Here is a 13,821-nt window from a genome sequence, read left to right as displayed (position 1 = left end):
AAACTAAGAGGTGGAAAGACCGGGAAAAAAAAAAAACCATAAGGAGATTTCATGAGGATCATATTGATGAGTATGTTTTATTAACTACAGTATGGCTGTATGTACTGGGTCTGGCTGGGAGTGAGCTCATTTTCTTCATGGCAGCTTGGATGGTGCTGTGTTTTAGATTTGTGACCAAACCAATGCTGATAACGCTAACATTTTAGCTATTGCTGAACCCTGTTTGCACAGCATCAAGGCTTTCTCTGTTTCTCATGCTGTGCACCGCCCCCCCCCCATCGCCCAGTGAATATATTGGGGCTGTGCAAGAAATTGGGAGGGGACACAACCAGGCAGATGATCCAAACTAACCAAAGAGATATTCCATGCATTATAACGTCATGCTCAGCAATAAAAATGGAGCGGAGGGGCTTTCGGGAGATTAGCCACCTTTTCCTCACTCACTGGCTGGTATCAATCTACCCACAGAAGGTGGCAAGCGATTGCCTTTGCATCACCTGTTGTTTTGTTTCTCTCTTATTCAACTGCTCTTTTGCTTGTTAAATATTTTTTTATCTTGATCCACAAGTTTTCGTTCTTTTACTCTTCCTTTCCCCTTCCCCTGTCCCACCAGGGGAAGTGAGCGAGAGCAGCTGTGTGGGTCGGTGAGCCAGCAGGTACTGGGGTTAACCCACAACACTACACTATGCTATTACTCTATTGTATGCACTTTGGACATTCTTGTAGTGATATTGATTCATTTTTTATTTACAGTTTCAATCTGATAGGATGCCTAGAAATGAGGCAGAGGGGTGACTGGCACTTACACCTGGCATAGGTTGCAGTAGGTCTTTTTTTCAGTCAACAATATTAATATATATTAATATTTCAATCTGCCTTAGAACGGTCCCCCACATTTGACTGATGGCTTCCCAGACATCTGGAGTTAATGCGTGACAGAGACTCTGGAACTGGTTGGGGAAGGTCACAGCTGGAAGAAACTACAATAGAAAAGAAGCAGAAAATGATGCTATCTATCTCAGATTTTGTATGTACATCAGAAGCTCTTTTTAAAGGCCATCTAGATTTAGGTAACTTCTTCTCGTCTCTTCTCTATCTCTCCCTCCTTTCTACTAGGCTTTAAAACTTCTTCAGAGCACAAGGGAAATAAATCTATTAAATGGGAGAAGGATGTAAAGGGGTGGTCAAGAAAACAACTTCAATTTTAAACATGTGTTTCATTTCACACATCCGTCTTCTTTCTGACCCTATCGATTTCAATAAGTTGACCCAGCTCACCACACGTCTGGACTACTAATGAACTTCAAACCCTTTTGGGGGGGAAAAAAAAATCTTCTGGAGTTCTGTGCCTTCATAATTCGATAAATGGCAAATGTCCTGTATGAATATGTCCTCAAAACCAGTTCAGTCATATATGGGATGGACAGGATCTTGTCTATATACGTCTATGCAAGTGAATGGATACCAGCAAGGAAGGATTGAGCCACAAAGCTATGGCGGATTAGCACCGGTGCCCTCCACGCCATCCTAGATCAATGCAAACTAGCATTAACAACACTGAAGTGTGTTAAAGCAGGAGAAGGAGGAAGGAGATTTTGAAAGGGAGTCGAGGCATTAAAGAAAATGTGGAAGTAAGGATGGAGTAACTGAAAATGCCCATTCAAACATGGCAGATCTGTGCTGATTTACAGCAGCTGGGGACCAACCTGTCTCTGCTAAAAGTGGGCAAATTAATGGACTAAACTTTGCATGGTTCTTTCTTTGAATTCAACAATGAACTCACATCTATGATTCTTGTGCCTTTTTTCTGATCCTGCTGAAGCTTCCAGGCATCCAGGCCATTAGTGTGAATACTGTGAGTAGCTCTGGATCCAGGGCCTCCTTCTGTGTCTACATTCCCAGTATTCTTTTATATTGATCCAACTGAGATTGCCTAAAGCAGCCAGAAAAGCTCTTTTACTGCTACACTAGCAAGAGTCTAAATCTTTTTCTAACTATAATGCCTGCATAATTTTTCCTCTGATATTTATTAAGCCCCTTGAGACATTATATAGCTTCAGCATACCCTCCTTTCCTCCTTTACGCTATTCTCATTCCTTTGTATGAACGCTTTGTTTCTCCTACTGCATTTCTTCCAGAAGTCCTTCCCGTATTTCATTATTACTCCCCACCAGCATCTTTGCAAATCCATCAGCATCCAGAAGCTGACTGCAAATATAAAATGATGGATGGGAGATGAGAATCGATTTTTTCACCTTCCCATCGAAGAGGTCTCTCCACTATCTTTAGGCTAAATAGTAACCCAGTGTCTTCATCTGTGCCATAAAACGAACTGACCTACTTATAAGGCTGGTTTCCCTCTTCCTATCCACATACGCCTACCTCCCAAGGTGCTCGGAATGAGTAAGCAAAGGCCTGTGCTGTTTGCAGAGCTGTCACCTGCTCCACTGTGTTCCATAAAATGGTATATTGGACATTGCTGTATGGCTCCTAGGTTACACTCTGCAGTATGGTAGAATCATAGAATGCTTTGGGTTGGAAGGGACCTTTAGAGCCCACCCAGCCCAACCCTGCAGTGCCAGGGACAGCTTTAACCAGAGCAGGGTGCTCAGAGCCCCGTCCAACCTGGCCTGGGATGTTTCCAGGGATGGGGCCTCCACCGCCTCTCTGGGCAACCTGTGCCAGTGCTTCACCACCCTCACTGTAAAAAATTTCTTTCTAATGTCTAGTCTAAATCTATTCTTCTTCAGTTTAAATATGTTATTCCTTGTCCTGTCACAACAGGCCTTATTAAAAAGATTCTCCCCATCTTTCCTGTAGGCCCCCTTTAAGTATTGGAAGGTCGCAATAAGGTCTCCTCGCAGCCTTCTCTTCAGAAGAAGTAGCAGAAGTTCAATGCAGATAACCAGTTCTGTTGCGTGTTCCTTCTGTTGCTTTCCTATCAACCCACCTGCTCATTCAGTAGAAAACAGGGATTCCTTCCAGTCACCACACAGTGGTAAGTATGTTGCCGCTGCTACTATGACTGTGACTACTACTACTACTACTAGAAGCAGAATTTCTTAATTCCTGTGCAAGTTTCCCCTCAGATGGGAACGCAGGACCCAAACTATTTTCCCCATATTCTTCACTGGAAAGAGACATATGGAGTCATCTCAAATTCATATAAAAGGACAAATTTCAAACTGTCTCCTATTGTCATTTCAACTCTATAATTAATAACCCTATATGCAGAATGGCCTTCCACCCCATTTTCTCGCATTCATACATCCCAAATCAGAAAAAGAATGTCCCCTGATACAAAGTATCTATGTACTGCTATCTCATTTCCCTTAATTTATGTTGCATTATTGATGTACAGAATGCTGTACTTGAATAATGTAACAGTAAGGCTCTTACAGAAAGCACTAGCACCAGCTTTAATGTGTGTCTATAAAGGTAAGATAAATATATTTCCTAAGTCCAGCAGTTTTCAAACAATATATTTTCAAGTTACAGGAATGCTCACTATGATGAATTTAAAATTCAGGTGAGAAGGTGGGGGACAACAGTTCTTCTAAAATGTTAATGAGCCTTATAAAGTGAAAATAATCAACAAATCTGACATATGAACAAACATTATGAATATTCAGGAATTTTAAGCTGCTGATTCAACATTTTCTACGAGTGTACAACTTTTGCACTGATCACACAAGCTATTATTTTTCTTTTCATCGTAAGTACACTCCACTGTGGTGTCGGTGTAGTGTTGTAACATATGCATTGAACTGCAAGTATTGTAATTCATCCAGATGGCAGGAAGCTTTGGAATTGTTACTCCTAATGTACAGATGTTTAACAATCTAGCCATATGGCTCCAGTAAGGCAGCTTTTTCAAAGATTACAAAAACTACACAAGACATGCAGCCTTGTAAATTTGAGTGCAATCCTGAGGTATGAATGTTCATATTGCTACAATATAAAAGCTTACATCATACTATGAAGCTGGCATGTCTATTGGAATTACAGAATTTATGAAACATTATTTAAAATCCTGAAAAGAATCAGGTCCCAAATTTGCATAATTTCACCAAGTCAGCTATTGAAAGAACATTTCTCATTTGTTTTTGAAATTCATTAAAGGTGTCAGACATAGGCTAGCTGAAAAGATGGGTAAATAACTACATGCAAATATAATAAAAGCCCCCAACCTCTGGCCTGAGTGAACTACCACTCTAGGTGACAAATTGAGATTCAACTAGCAAGACCAAAAATTTCTCTAAAAAAAGATTTGTCAAAGTCAAGGAGCCCTGATGATGGCTGTGGCAATTGTAATGTGGAAAGCTGAATGTTGAGAAACAATCTGAGATCAATAATATCTTGGCCAAGAAAGGAAAGAACCATGAAATGGTCAATCTATAACTCTACTGAATTTTTGCAGGTTTGAATGACAGATAAATGGCAGCAAATAAGATTGTTAAATCACTAACCCTGTCATTATTACATCCTGTCACATTGCATAGAGTTATACATTAGCAAAAGAGTGTCAGGTATGAGAGTGAAAAATAAAACTGTTAGAAGCTAAAATATCTCAATCTATGAAGAAAAGGTGAATTCCCAACCCTGTGTTTCATGGTTGCTTTTTTCTGCCAAAAAGTCAGACATAAGTAGACGCCGCTTGCAGTCCCATCTTCCTTTTCTCTGATGCTTGGGTCTCTGACCCTTCATTACCTAACAGAAACGTCTCTTTTATATAAATCTGTAGCGCAAGAATAAGATTAAAATGGACAGACTGAACAAAGCATTGGTCCCTCAGATAAAAAGGTATCCGTTTAGTACACAGGAGATCTTTCCACCTGACATATTCTTAAAGGGAAGTATTCAATTACCATCTACTCAAAGGGTAAAAATCACGAGAAAGCCACGTAATATTCCTTCTCTTTTTTTTTTTTTTTTTTTTTTTATTTTTGAGTAGCAAAGTATTCAGAGATGCTTTATCTACCGCAGATACTAATCTAGGCAATGTAATTTTAAAACATCCTTACGAAAACCTTGAAGGGCAGCTGAACCCTGTGGTTGTTTAAAAAAGATTTTCTGCAGTTTATGCATTTGCTCTGCCAAAAGCTTACCTTAGCATACAAAATATAGTAAATCATAGCTGCTCTGATTTACTACCCAGCCTATGCTGTTTGTTTTCAGGGACAGCTCAGTGAAAAGCTATGTCATGTATAAGAACATTCAGAGAAGGGGAATCGTAACAACCAGAATGGTAGCAACCATTTCTAAGACATCAATGGAAAAAAAATGCAGATGTGCATTTGCAGCATTTTGCAGGTGGTATTTTTTGAATACCATTACAACCCAAAAATATTCCAAGCCCTTTCTAGGCACAATTTCATACCCCAAAACTGTTTAGCCTAAGTACTGATGGGCTGGCCAGATGTATAACCTACCAGTCAACAATTTAAATTATTCGGCCTTGTGCCTGAATTCCACATTTTATGGGGCAACAGCATATATAGGTCTCAAAAAGGCAAAAAAGACACCAGAGAAAAAGTGGCAGAGCAACAAGCTCTGGGTCAACCTGATTATTTAGAACTGAGGGCAGATTTTATTAGAGCTAATCCATTTAGTAAGTCCCAACAGGAGGACAAAGATAAAAACATATATCTGACATTCCTTTACAAAATAATAAATGAGAAGGGAAAAGATCAAAACACTAGCTGAAAGCCTTCACTCCTGCTTTAAAATCCAAGAAACAGTCATTAATAGAGACTTAAACTCAGTCTTCTCTAGTCTAAACATGTCACCATTAATTACAAAGCTATTTAACTTCTGCAAGAAATAAAGACTGCTATTAATGAAAGAAGAACCAATTAGCCTTTAATCTACACACTGGTTTTTAATCAAACTTTCTTTTGATCATCAGACTCACTGCAGGATGTATTCTCTCCTCCCCATGTTGTAGCAACTTCCATCATTGCTAATGGAATAGATTTTAAAGGGCCGGCTGAGTGAGGAGAACCTTCTCTGCAGGGCTGGAGCTTCCTTCCCTTCATGTCAGTGGGGCTTAGCGGAAGCACACTCGTCTCCGAACCATGTCGTCCTATGACAGCATAGGCAAGTGGAATGATTTTGATGGTGTCTCCTGACCTCTCTCTTGTAGCAGCTGCCATTAAAGGAGCAGGCACTGAACACGTCTAGAGGAATGTGGGACAGGAGTACGAGACTACCTTGTTAGGAAACAGCAGAAAATATCAGTTTAAAGAAAAGAAAGAAATAGGAAAGGGAAGGTAAGGAAAGAGGCGAAGCCAGGGAGGTGCAACCAGAGATGAAAATGGAATTTCACTGCTGACTGCAATGAATGATGAATGGAAGAATTTGCTTGTTGGCACAGGAACGTATGGTGGAAGAACAAAACAAAACAAAACTAATGGGACCAGGGCTTGCTGTGTTAAAAACAAAAGGGATGACAGGGAAAGGATCACATTAGCTAAATACCATGTCTTCAAACTGTTGGTTGCAGGGTCAGAGAGTTTGCATGAGGTTTTGTTTCTTGGGTTTTGCGGTTTTTTTGGGTTTGGGGGGTTTTTTTGGCTATGTGGCTACTGGTGGTATCAAAACAATAAGCCCAAGTATCTAGAGTCAGTCATGATGGAAAACTTCTTCCTTTCCATCATTTCTCAGTTGCACTTGCTGCTCAGGTCTCCCAGGGAAGAGGAGAGATAGAAAATGTCCCTGAGGCATGCACTGTCATTTATGACCATGCAGATAATGAAATATAAGAACCTGACTCTTGCACATGTAAACAACAGAGAGAATGTAAGTATTGTCTGCCCTGTGTCAAACATGAAACTCTGGTCTGACCAGATACCTGCCGTCTGTTCTGCAATAGCAAAACTTTGGTGTATGATGTATGCTGTTCTTTTTCCATAATACGAAGACAAAATTTGCCTGGCAGCTGCAGAACTCTTGAGTATTAATACTAACAAAAAAGGACTTTAAAATAAATGTTAATATCCTCAAAGAATCAGAAAGTATGCAGAGATCTCCTGTTGCTGCAACCCATATGGCACTTAAAAATAAAAAAAAATTAAAAATCAATAGATTGCAGAGAGAAAAATGAAAATAAATATGTTTTGTGCCAGACAGGATTTTGAGCCACAAAATTCAAGTTGGTAATAAACCTATGTGGAACAACGGCTGAAGTTATGTTGACACTTGAGAAACTTAAAGGTAAGTACGTACTTAACATAGCAAGGATTTTAGCAAAGACAATAGGTTACATGAAATGTTTTTCAGGACTTGAGTAACAGCACTCCACACTTTGAAAGATCAAATTGTTACTCTCTCTGTAAATAAGGCTAGTTCTAATGCCTTATCTCAAAGGGCTGGTAATTTTTCACAGTCTAAAGCCCCTTTAAAGTAACCGTTTGGCATAAAGGTCATTTAAAATGAGATTAGTGTCCATTCATATTTTTGAGGTGCTCATATATTACAATATAAGTACAATATAGGTACTCAGATAAAACCACCAACAGAACTAGATAGAAATAGCTTTAAAGCACTCTGTCAAGATATTTAAAGGTAGCTGGATAATTGTATCACTTTCACATTTAAATTATTCTATGGCATTCTCAACCTGTCAATAAAATTTGGATTCTGATGTTCATCAAAACCTCGTGTTTCTCTTGTGTCATAATCCCATTCTAACAAGATGTAGACAAGAGATCCCCAGCTTCACTCTCCTTTTAGGCAAAGTGTAGCAAATGCATTCTGCCTCAGAATACTTAGAAAGCTGCAATACTGTGACATTAACGTACAATACATTTTTAATTAACAAAGCTCTTAGGTGTTGCTGAAAGATCCATTTCGCTTTTTGTCCCCCTCAGACTGACCTAACACACTCCAGAGCTTTTTATTTACTTACACAGCGCAAAGAGGACAAAGTTCTTCTGACAGCTGCAAAGCTTTAAAAAGAGCAAAATTATTGACAGGAACCATGTGAAACACAATGAGATTTTTACTGTTCTTACCTGAAATAAGAACTTGCAAAGTTAAGAATCAGGAACTTTACGCTGCTTCTTATACTATGTAACAGTTCATTCCTAAGAGTGTTCTCAGTTCCCCTAATTCTTTAACATTAGTGCATACTTGCATAAATTACTCCCTAAAGTAAGGTCTGATTCAAGAAAGTACTCAGGAACTTGATTAACTCCCTCCCCAATGATTTCAGCAAAATTTTACTTAGGTGCTTGAAATGCATATACCTGAAATGACCTGAAACGTTCTGTATCTGCAATTCTGACTGAAATCAGTGGGACCTGAAGGTTCTGAGCAGCTCTGAAAATCAGCCCTTAATATTACTACTGCAATACATCTTTAAATTGTCTACAGTTCCTTCAGAAACTATTTTTAATTGTCAAATCTAAATCAAAGTTCTGTACATACGTATACAGTAGTCTCCACTTTCGTAATATCCAGGGCAGCACTGAGATCTTCGCCGATACATAGTTCTTAGTCCTCTTCGATACGCTGTTTTATAACTTATTCTAAATTGCAAGACAGAAAGCCATTTGACAATATTGAAAATCAATGCCTACTGTTGGAATTATATTTGTGTTAAATTATAGTAACAATAGCATTCAATAATTATTTTAAAATGCATGACAGCTTTTGTTATTAAAAGCCACAATAAAAAAAAAAAACAATACTTGTTTTGAAACTTGAAATATAACTTGTATTATAAACACAGTACTCATGACAGTCAATCACTGTAGCCCTTCGTAGGACTGCCATCTTAAAACATTTCCCTCGTCCTAAAGCAAGGGCAAGGAGTTTCTTCAAGAATAAACAATTCATTTTTGCATATCAGCAAGGTCAGCTATCATCAATGGAATGAAGAGAATCTTCTATGGAGATCACTGTGTCAGCATGCTACACAAGAAATTACCACAATGGGAACTGCTCTCGAAACCCCAAGTGATTTCTTCCTACTTGCTAACCCTTCCAAGGCATTAATGCCTTGCAAAATGACATTATATTCCCAGTCCAGTATTTAAAGCATGTTTTCCCCACCAGAATCTGTAGTGCACAGAAATTAAAAGGTGTTAAACATTCTGTAGCTTTTCTAGACTTATTCATAGCATTAGCAATGATACCACATTAGAAAAGGAATATTTAACAGAGAATATTTAACAGCAAACACTTCAAAACAGCTTTGTTCATGTTTATTTGAAATTACCTAAACTGAACAAAATGTACTGTCCCTCATGTTAGATAAACTGATCGCGTTTACTCTGCCGCATTCCAAGCTATACAATAGTCCAGAAAGCTCTGCATCTCTGTTCAATTCCACACATTGCAACACAGAAGCTAAAAAGCAAAACCTCACAGTCAGAATGGGATGGTGCTGAACAACCTCTTTGCTACTGAATGCGTGAAAGTTAAGGTACCAAGTAGCTCGCTAAAACCCCCTTGAAAGATTGCAAATATCAGTGGATGTTTATTAGGATACTTTTCTACTTGGAATCAGAATGAATATAACACTGATATCTTGCAGCCTGGGAAAAATTAACTGTTTAGTATCAGTTTTCATGTGGTGCTAGAAATGGACCCATCCTCGTTTTACCTGATTTTCAATACAGATTCAGGTACAGTATTTCAAATATGGATCCACTTATAACTATCACTAACCCTCAAGTGCCTGATTCTTCAAGATTTAGGAGCTGCAGGGACTTCCTGCCATAAAGGTGGACATGCACTGATCACTTGGAAAGGATACTTGGTCATGCTTGGTCAGGTAATAAAAACTTCCAATCACACAGCAGGTGAATGGCAAGGATACATACTCCTGAATGGCCCCATAAGAGACTGACTACCACTGATCTCACTCAAATTTCATGCAAAAATCCCTCTACTTAATCAATCCCCTAGAATACCAAACACCCTGGCTATTGTACTAAAATAAATCTTTCCGTACATATCTGTATTAGAGTACCACAAAAATTTGGATAAATGAAAGTTATGCGAGGAGATAAAAAAGTAAAATAAAACTAAAATATCTGGGGATCAGCTCTTACCTATGTCTAGTGCACTTGAACCAGTTCAGTATGTCAGTACATCTTGTATAATAGATCTGATCAAACGGATGAGCGTAAGATTCCTGTACTGTCACAGCGTAGCTAGGAGTAGACAAAGAAAGAAAGTGAAAGGGTGTTTGTTGCAACATGAAAATTTTCGGTTCCCTGTATATGCTACTCATCTAACTCCAGTATGAAAGATAATTAAATCAATAATCTTAGAAACTTTGGGCATTATTGAAAACCAGAAAAGGGCTCCTTTCAACTGCAGCTCTTCCTGAAAATTCTGGAAATGCTTCTAACTTGGGCTCCATAACTGAAATAGGCATAGAGATTTCAGTCTGAGTAATAAACCATTCCCGTCTGGAAAAGAAACAAATGTTACTAAAATTCATGGTAGTGTAGAAGGTGAAAAGGGCATTTGGTTAACTTGATAGTGCAAATTTGAAAAGAGAGGAAAGCACCATGTTTTTAAAATGTCTCAGTTGCCTTCCTGCCCGGGACTGTTAATTTTTGCTTGTATTCCACAATGCAAATAAGACCTCGTATTAACTTAGCACTGCTGCATTTTGCCAGCATGATGGGATGTGCATACTTCATTTTATGACGAGGCAACTTCATTACTTCAAATATTGGGTGCACCAATCAAATAGAATCATTTGTAAAAGGCTGAAGAGTGTTTATTTTTCTGCTGCACAAATTTAATCCTTTTAATTTGTAGCAGAAATAACCTCAGAACTATCTGAAAATTGTAATGTAAGTTAACAGGTATCTAGATTTGGAACGCTTTGACATACGGTTAGAATGGGACTACCTCCCTTTGTACAAATGAATGGATACAAACAAAAACCAGGCAAATTGATCAGAAATCACAGAGCTCCAACAACACTAAGAATTCAGCAACCTCCTTCCCAAGACTCTACTTCTTCATGCAACGGGTACTGTATTAATTCCTATGATTCTATTGAAAGTGTCCAGGCCTCTCACATGACATAGGAACACAAGTCTCATCGACTTGTTAGAGTCAGTCATTTCAGAACACTGTATTGCCCTACAGTAAGTGTGTGCACTGCTTAAGAGACTCATAATCTCAGGCTCTGATCTGGAAACAAGCTCTACTTTATCAGATCTACAACATCTTTGGGGAATGATATTGAAATCACTTTAGGCAGGGTCAAGACCCAGGAATTAGATCCTCCAAGTCATTCATTATATCGATTGTCTTAATCATCCAAGTGATTTCCTTCTCATCAACGGGACTGCTGATGTGATTAAGCCCTCTGAGACTGCACCCGTAAGGGAATACCAAAATATTTGCTTGGAGGGTCTGATTGGCTTGAAATTGAAGATTGGACTATTACTGCCCTGCTTGTCATGCCCCTTCTGGACGAGCCAAGGTTCTACTAGATGTTGCTTTTGCCCTCTATCACAATTTGCTGGATTTGACAATAATGCTTTTACTTCTACTAATGCCAAAATGTAAAATATTCACATTGCTCATTATTAATGTAAAACAGTAACACTCACAAATCTTGATTACTATTTTATGATCCCGTTAGTTATCCAGCAATTGGCCTAACAATCTTTTCCCTTTGATTTATTAACATCTAAGTAACAAAGTCATCTTGGTCAGTACAACCAATCAATTTTGGTATTTAATTTTTGTTTCTCCTTGATTGGGTCTCTAGGTTGCTGAATTTTCTTCAGACAAAATCAATATTTTATTCCTGTGCTCTGAATGCACTTCACCTCACAACACAGTCTGCAAAATCCTATTCCTGTACAGCCTTTCCTTTGCAGCTGCATTACCTACAAACAGGTCATTCTCTAATTAAAGCCTTTAAAATCAAAACACAGTGCCATTAAAGTATGATTGCATTTTTGCTCTTGTTAAGGGTTTTATTTTGCTAAAGCATACAGTAATTCATATTTGTGTAGAACTGAACCACAGAACAGAACTGGAAAGTTAGCAAGTTAAACTTAAGAGTACAGGAACTTTAGCCTCTGCAAACAGACCCTGCATGAATGTGAACTGTATCAAAGCTAGTGGGTTTCTATGTACTCATAAGAACTGTCTTGCACAGATCCACTTTTAGGATGAGGACACTGTAACAATAGAGAGAACAGAATTACCAGGGCCTTTAATTCTCACTGCTTTCATCCTGATACTCTTTGATGCTGACACAAATTTGGCAGATACAGCTACGAAGTTCAGGCCATACAGAATAAGCCTGCATGTTGCTGCACGAAGAGCTTAAAACTCAGTCGAAATCTCTAATAGTCTTGCTTGACAACAACCAGAAAAAGGCAAGACAGAACAAGGCCACCATTTCTCTAGGTCTCTCCGTGATAAAGGAAAATACACCTGTGCAGTCCTCTAGCTGAAACTATGGAGGAGCTTTCCAAAGTACAGCTGAGCAGACAGGTAACACAGGGGTATGTGGTCTACAGCCCTGGCTTTAGAACCACTTCTTTGGGATGATCCAAATCCTTAAAGGCACTCAGAAGTGCTATTTCTATCATGCAAATCCATGTTCTTTTGTGAAGCACAGTGGTATTTAGCAAATGATGGCTCTTATTTTGCCTTTTAAATGTAAAAAACTGCAACAGCTAGTCAAAAAAAAAAAACTGGCATGTTATACATTACCTTTCCCAATGACTACAAACATTTGGATCATCTGGGTTTAGGGACAGAGTAGTTTTGAGCAGAAAAGACACAATAAGCCCTTTTAGAATCCACCTGAACAGCATATGCGCCACCATTGTTGTATCTAGATAAAGAAAAGAAAGTATAGCCATTAAAGACAATTTTGAAAAAAAAAATCCTTCTAGGCCTTTTCATCCTTGCTTTTGTGCAAGTCCAAATACTGTGGAGTTATTTACAAACTGAAATACTTGAAAAAGCAATCAACTAAACAGTAAAATTAAAAAAAAAAAAGTGCAAATGCATTCTAAAAGGAATTTATACATTTAAACCTACTAAAACCGATGAGTTTGATGATTAAGCTATCCAAGATATTGATAACCCCAATTCTTCCAAAGAACATTTCTGATACTGATCATTTTTACGGCTGGCTGGCTGTACCAACAAAATAAATAACTGAGGTATTAAAACAATATATTCTCCCATCAGCCTATAGGCAAATGGCAGAATACCCAAATACCCGCTTTGATTTATTTAAGTGGGTTTTACATGTGTCAATATAGTAGGCCAGACCTGAGACATATGCTTATTACATGACTGAAGGAAAATCAATTCACTTTTCAACTCTTAGATGGGGTGATCACTTAGAATGACAGAGGTCAACGTATTGGGTGACATTATGCAGAACACTAAACATGAAATAAAAATATTTGCACCGAAGTTGGAATTAGATTTTATAAAATTCATTAGGTGTGGTCTCTTCATCATCTCACAGTTCATCTATTAATGTACTAACTTATACCTACTTATTGCTCATTTGGGGCTTTGAAACCAAAGTCGTGGTGTTTGCCTAGAGGTCCCCAATGACATCAGTCAAAAATACAAAATAGACAGGAAATACAAAACTGCTTTTAAATGTAACTGCATCAGAGGTACTAATCTGTTAAACGCTAAGTCATTAAAAAATATTTTTAAATATCCATTTCAGGCATTTACATTGTCCCATAATCCAACATTAAAATCAGAAGTCCCATACATTATTCCTGGCAACAAGATTGCCCTAAAAATAGATTGAATCTTCATATGATCATCTAAAAAACACATGGCTCATTGCCT

General features: G+C 38.2%; 1 protein-coding gene across 2 annotated transcripts in view; it reads right to left on the bottom strand.

Annotated features, from left to right (window-relative positions):
• The window catches only part of MEGF11 (multiple EGF like domains 11), a 216,662-nt gene extending 203,838 nt beyond the window's left edge, over nt 1-12,824 (bottom strand). The window contains exons 1-3 of one of the 2 annotated variants that reach the window (XM_075713468.1): nt 12,709-12,824; nt 10,062-10,163; nt 8,431-8,531 (exon numbers count right to left, since the gene is read on the bottom strand). In XM_075713468.1, the coding sequence (XP_075569583.1) occupies nt 8,431-8,531; nt 10,062-10,163; nt 12,709-12,824 (319 nt within the window). The remainder of the gene's footprint in view (nt 1-8,430; nt 8,532-10,061; nt 10,164-12,708) is intronic. The other variant, XM_075713469.1, reaches the window with a different exon arrangement.
• Between the last annotated feature and the right edge of the window lie 997 nt (nt 12,825-13,821).

Source organism: Pelecanus crispus, chromosome 7, assembly GCF_030463565.1.
Source record: "Pelecanus crispus isolate bPelCri1 chromosome 7, bPelCri1.pri, whole genome shotgun sequence".
NCBI lineage: Eukaryota > Metazoa > Chordata > Aves > Pelecaniformes > Pelecanidae > Pelecanus > Pelecanus crispus.
The sequence above is the reverse complement of the archived record's forward strand: the minus strand, read 5'-3'. Positions and strand labels throughout refer to the sequence as shown.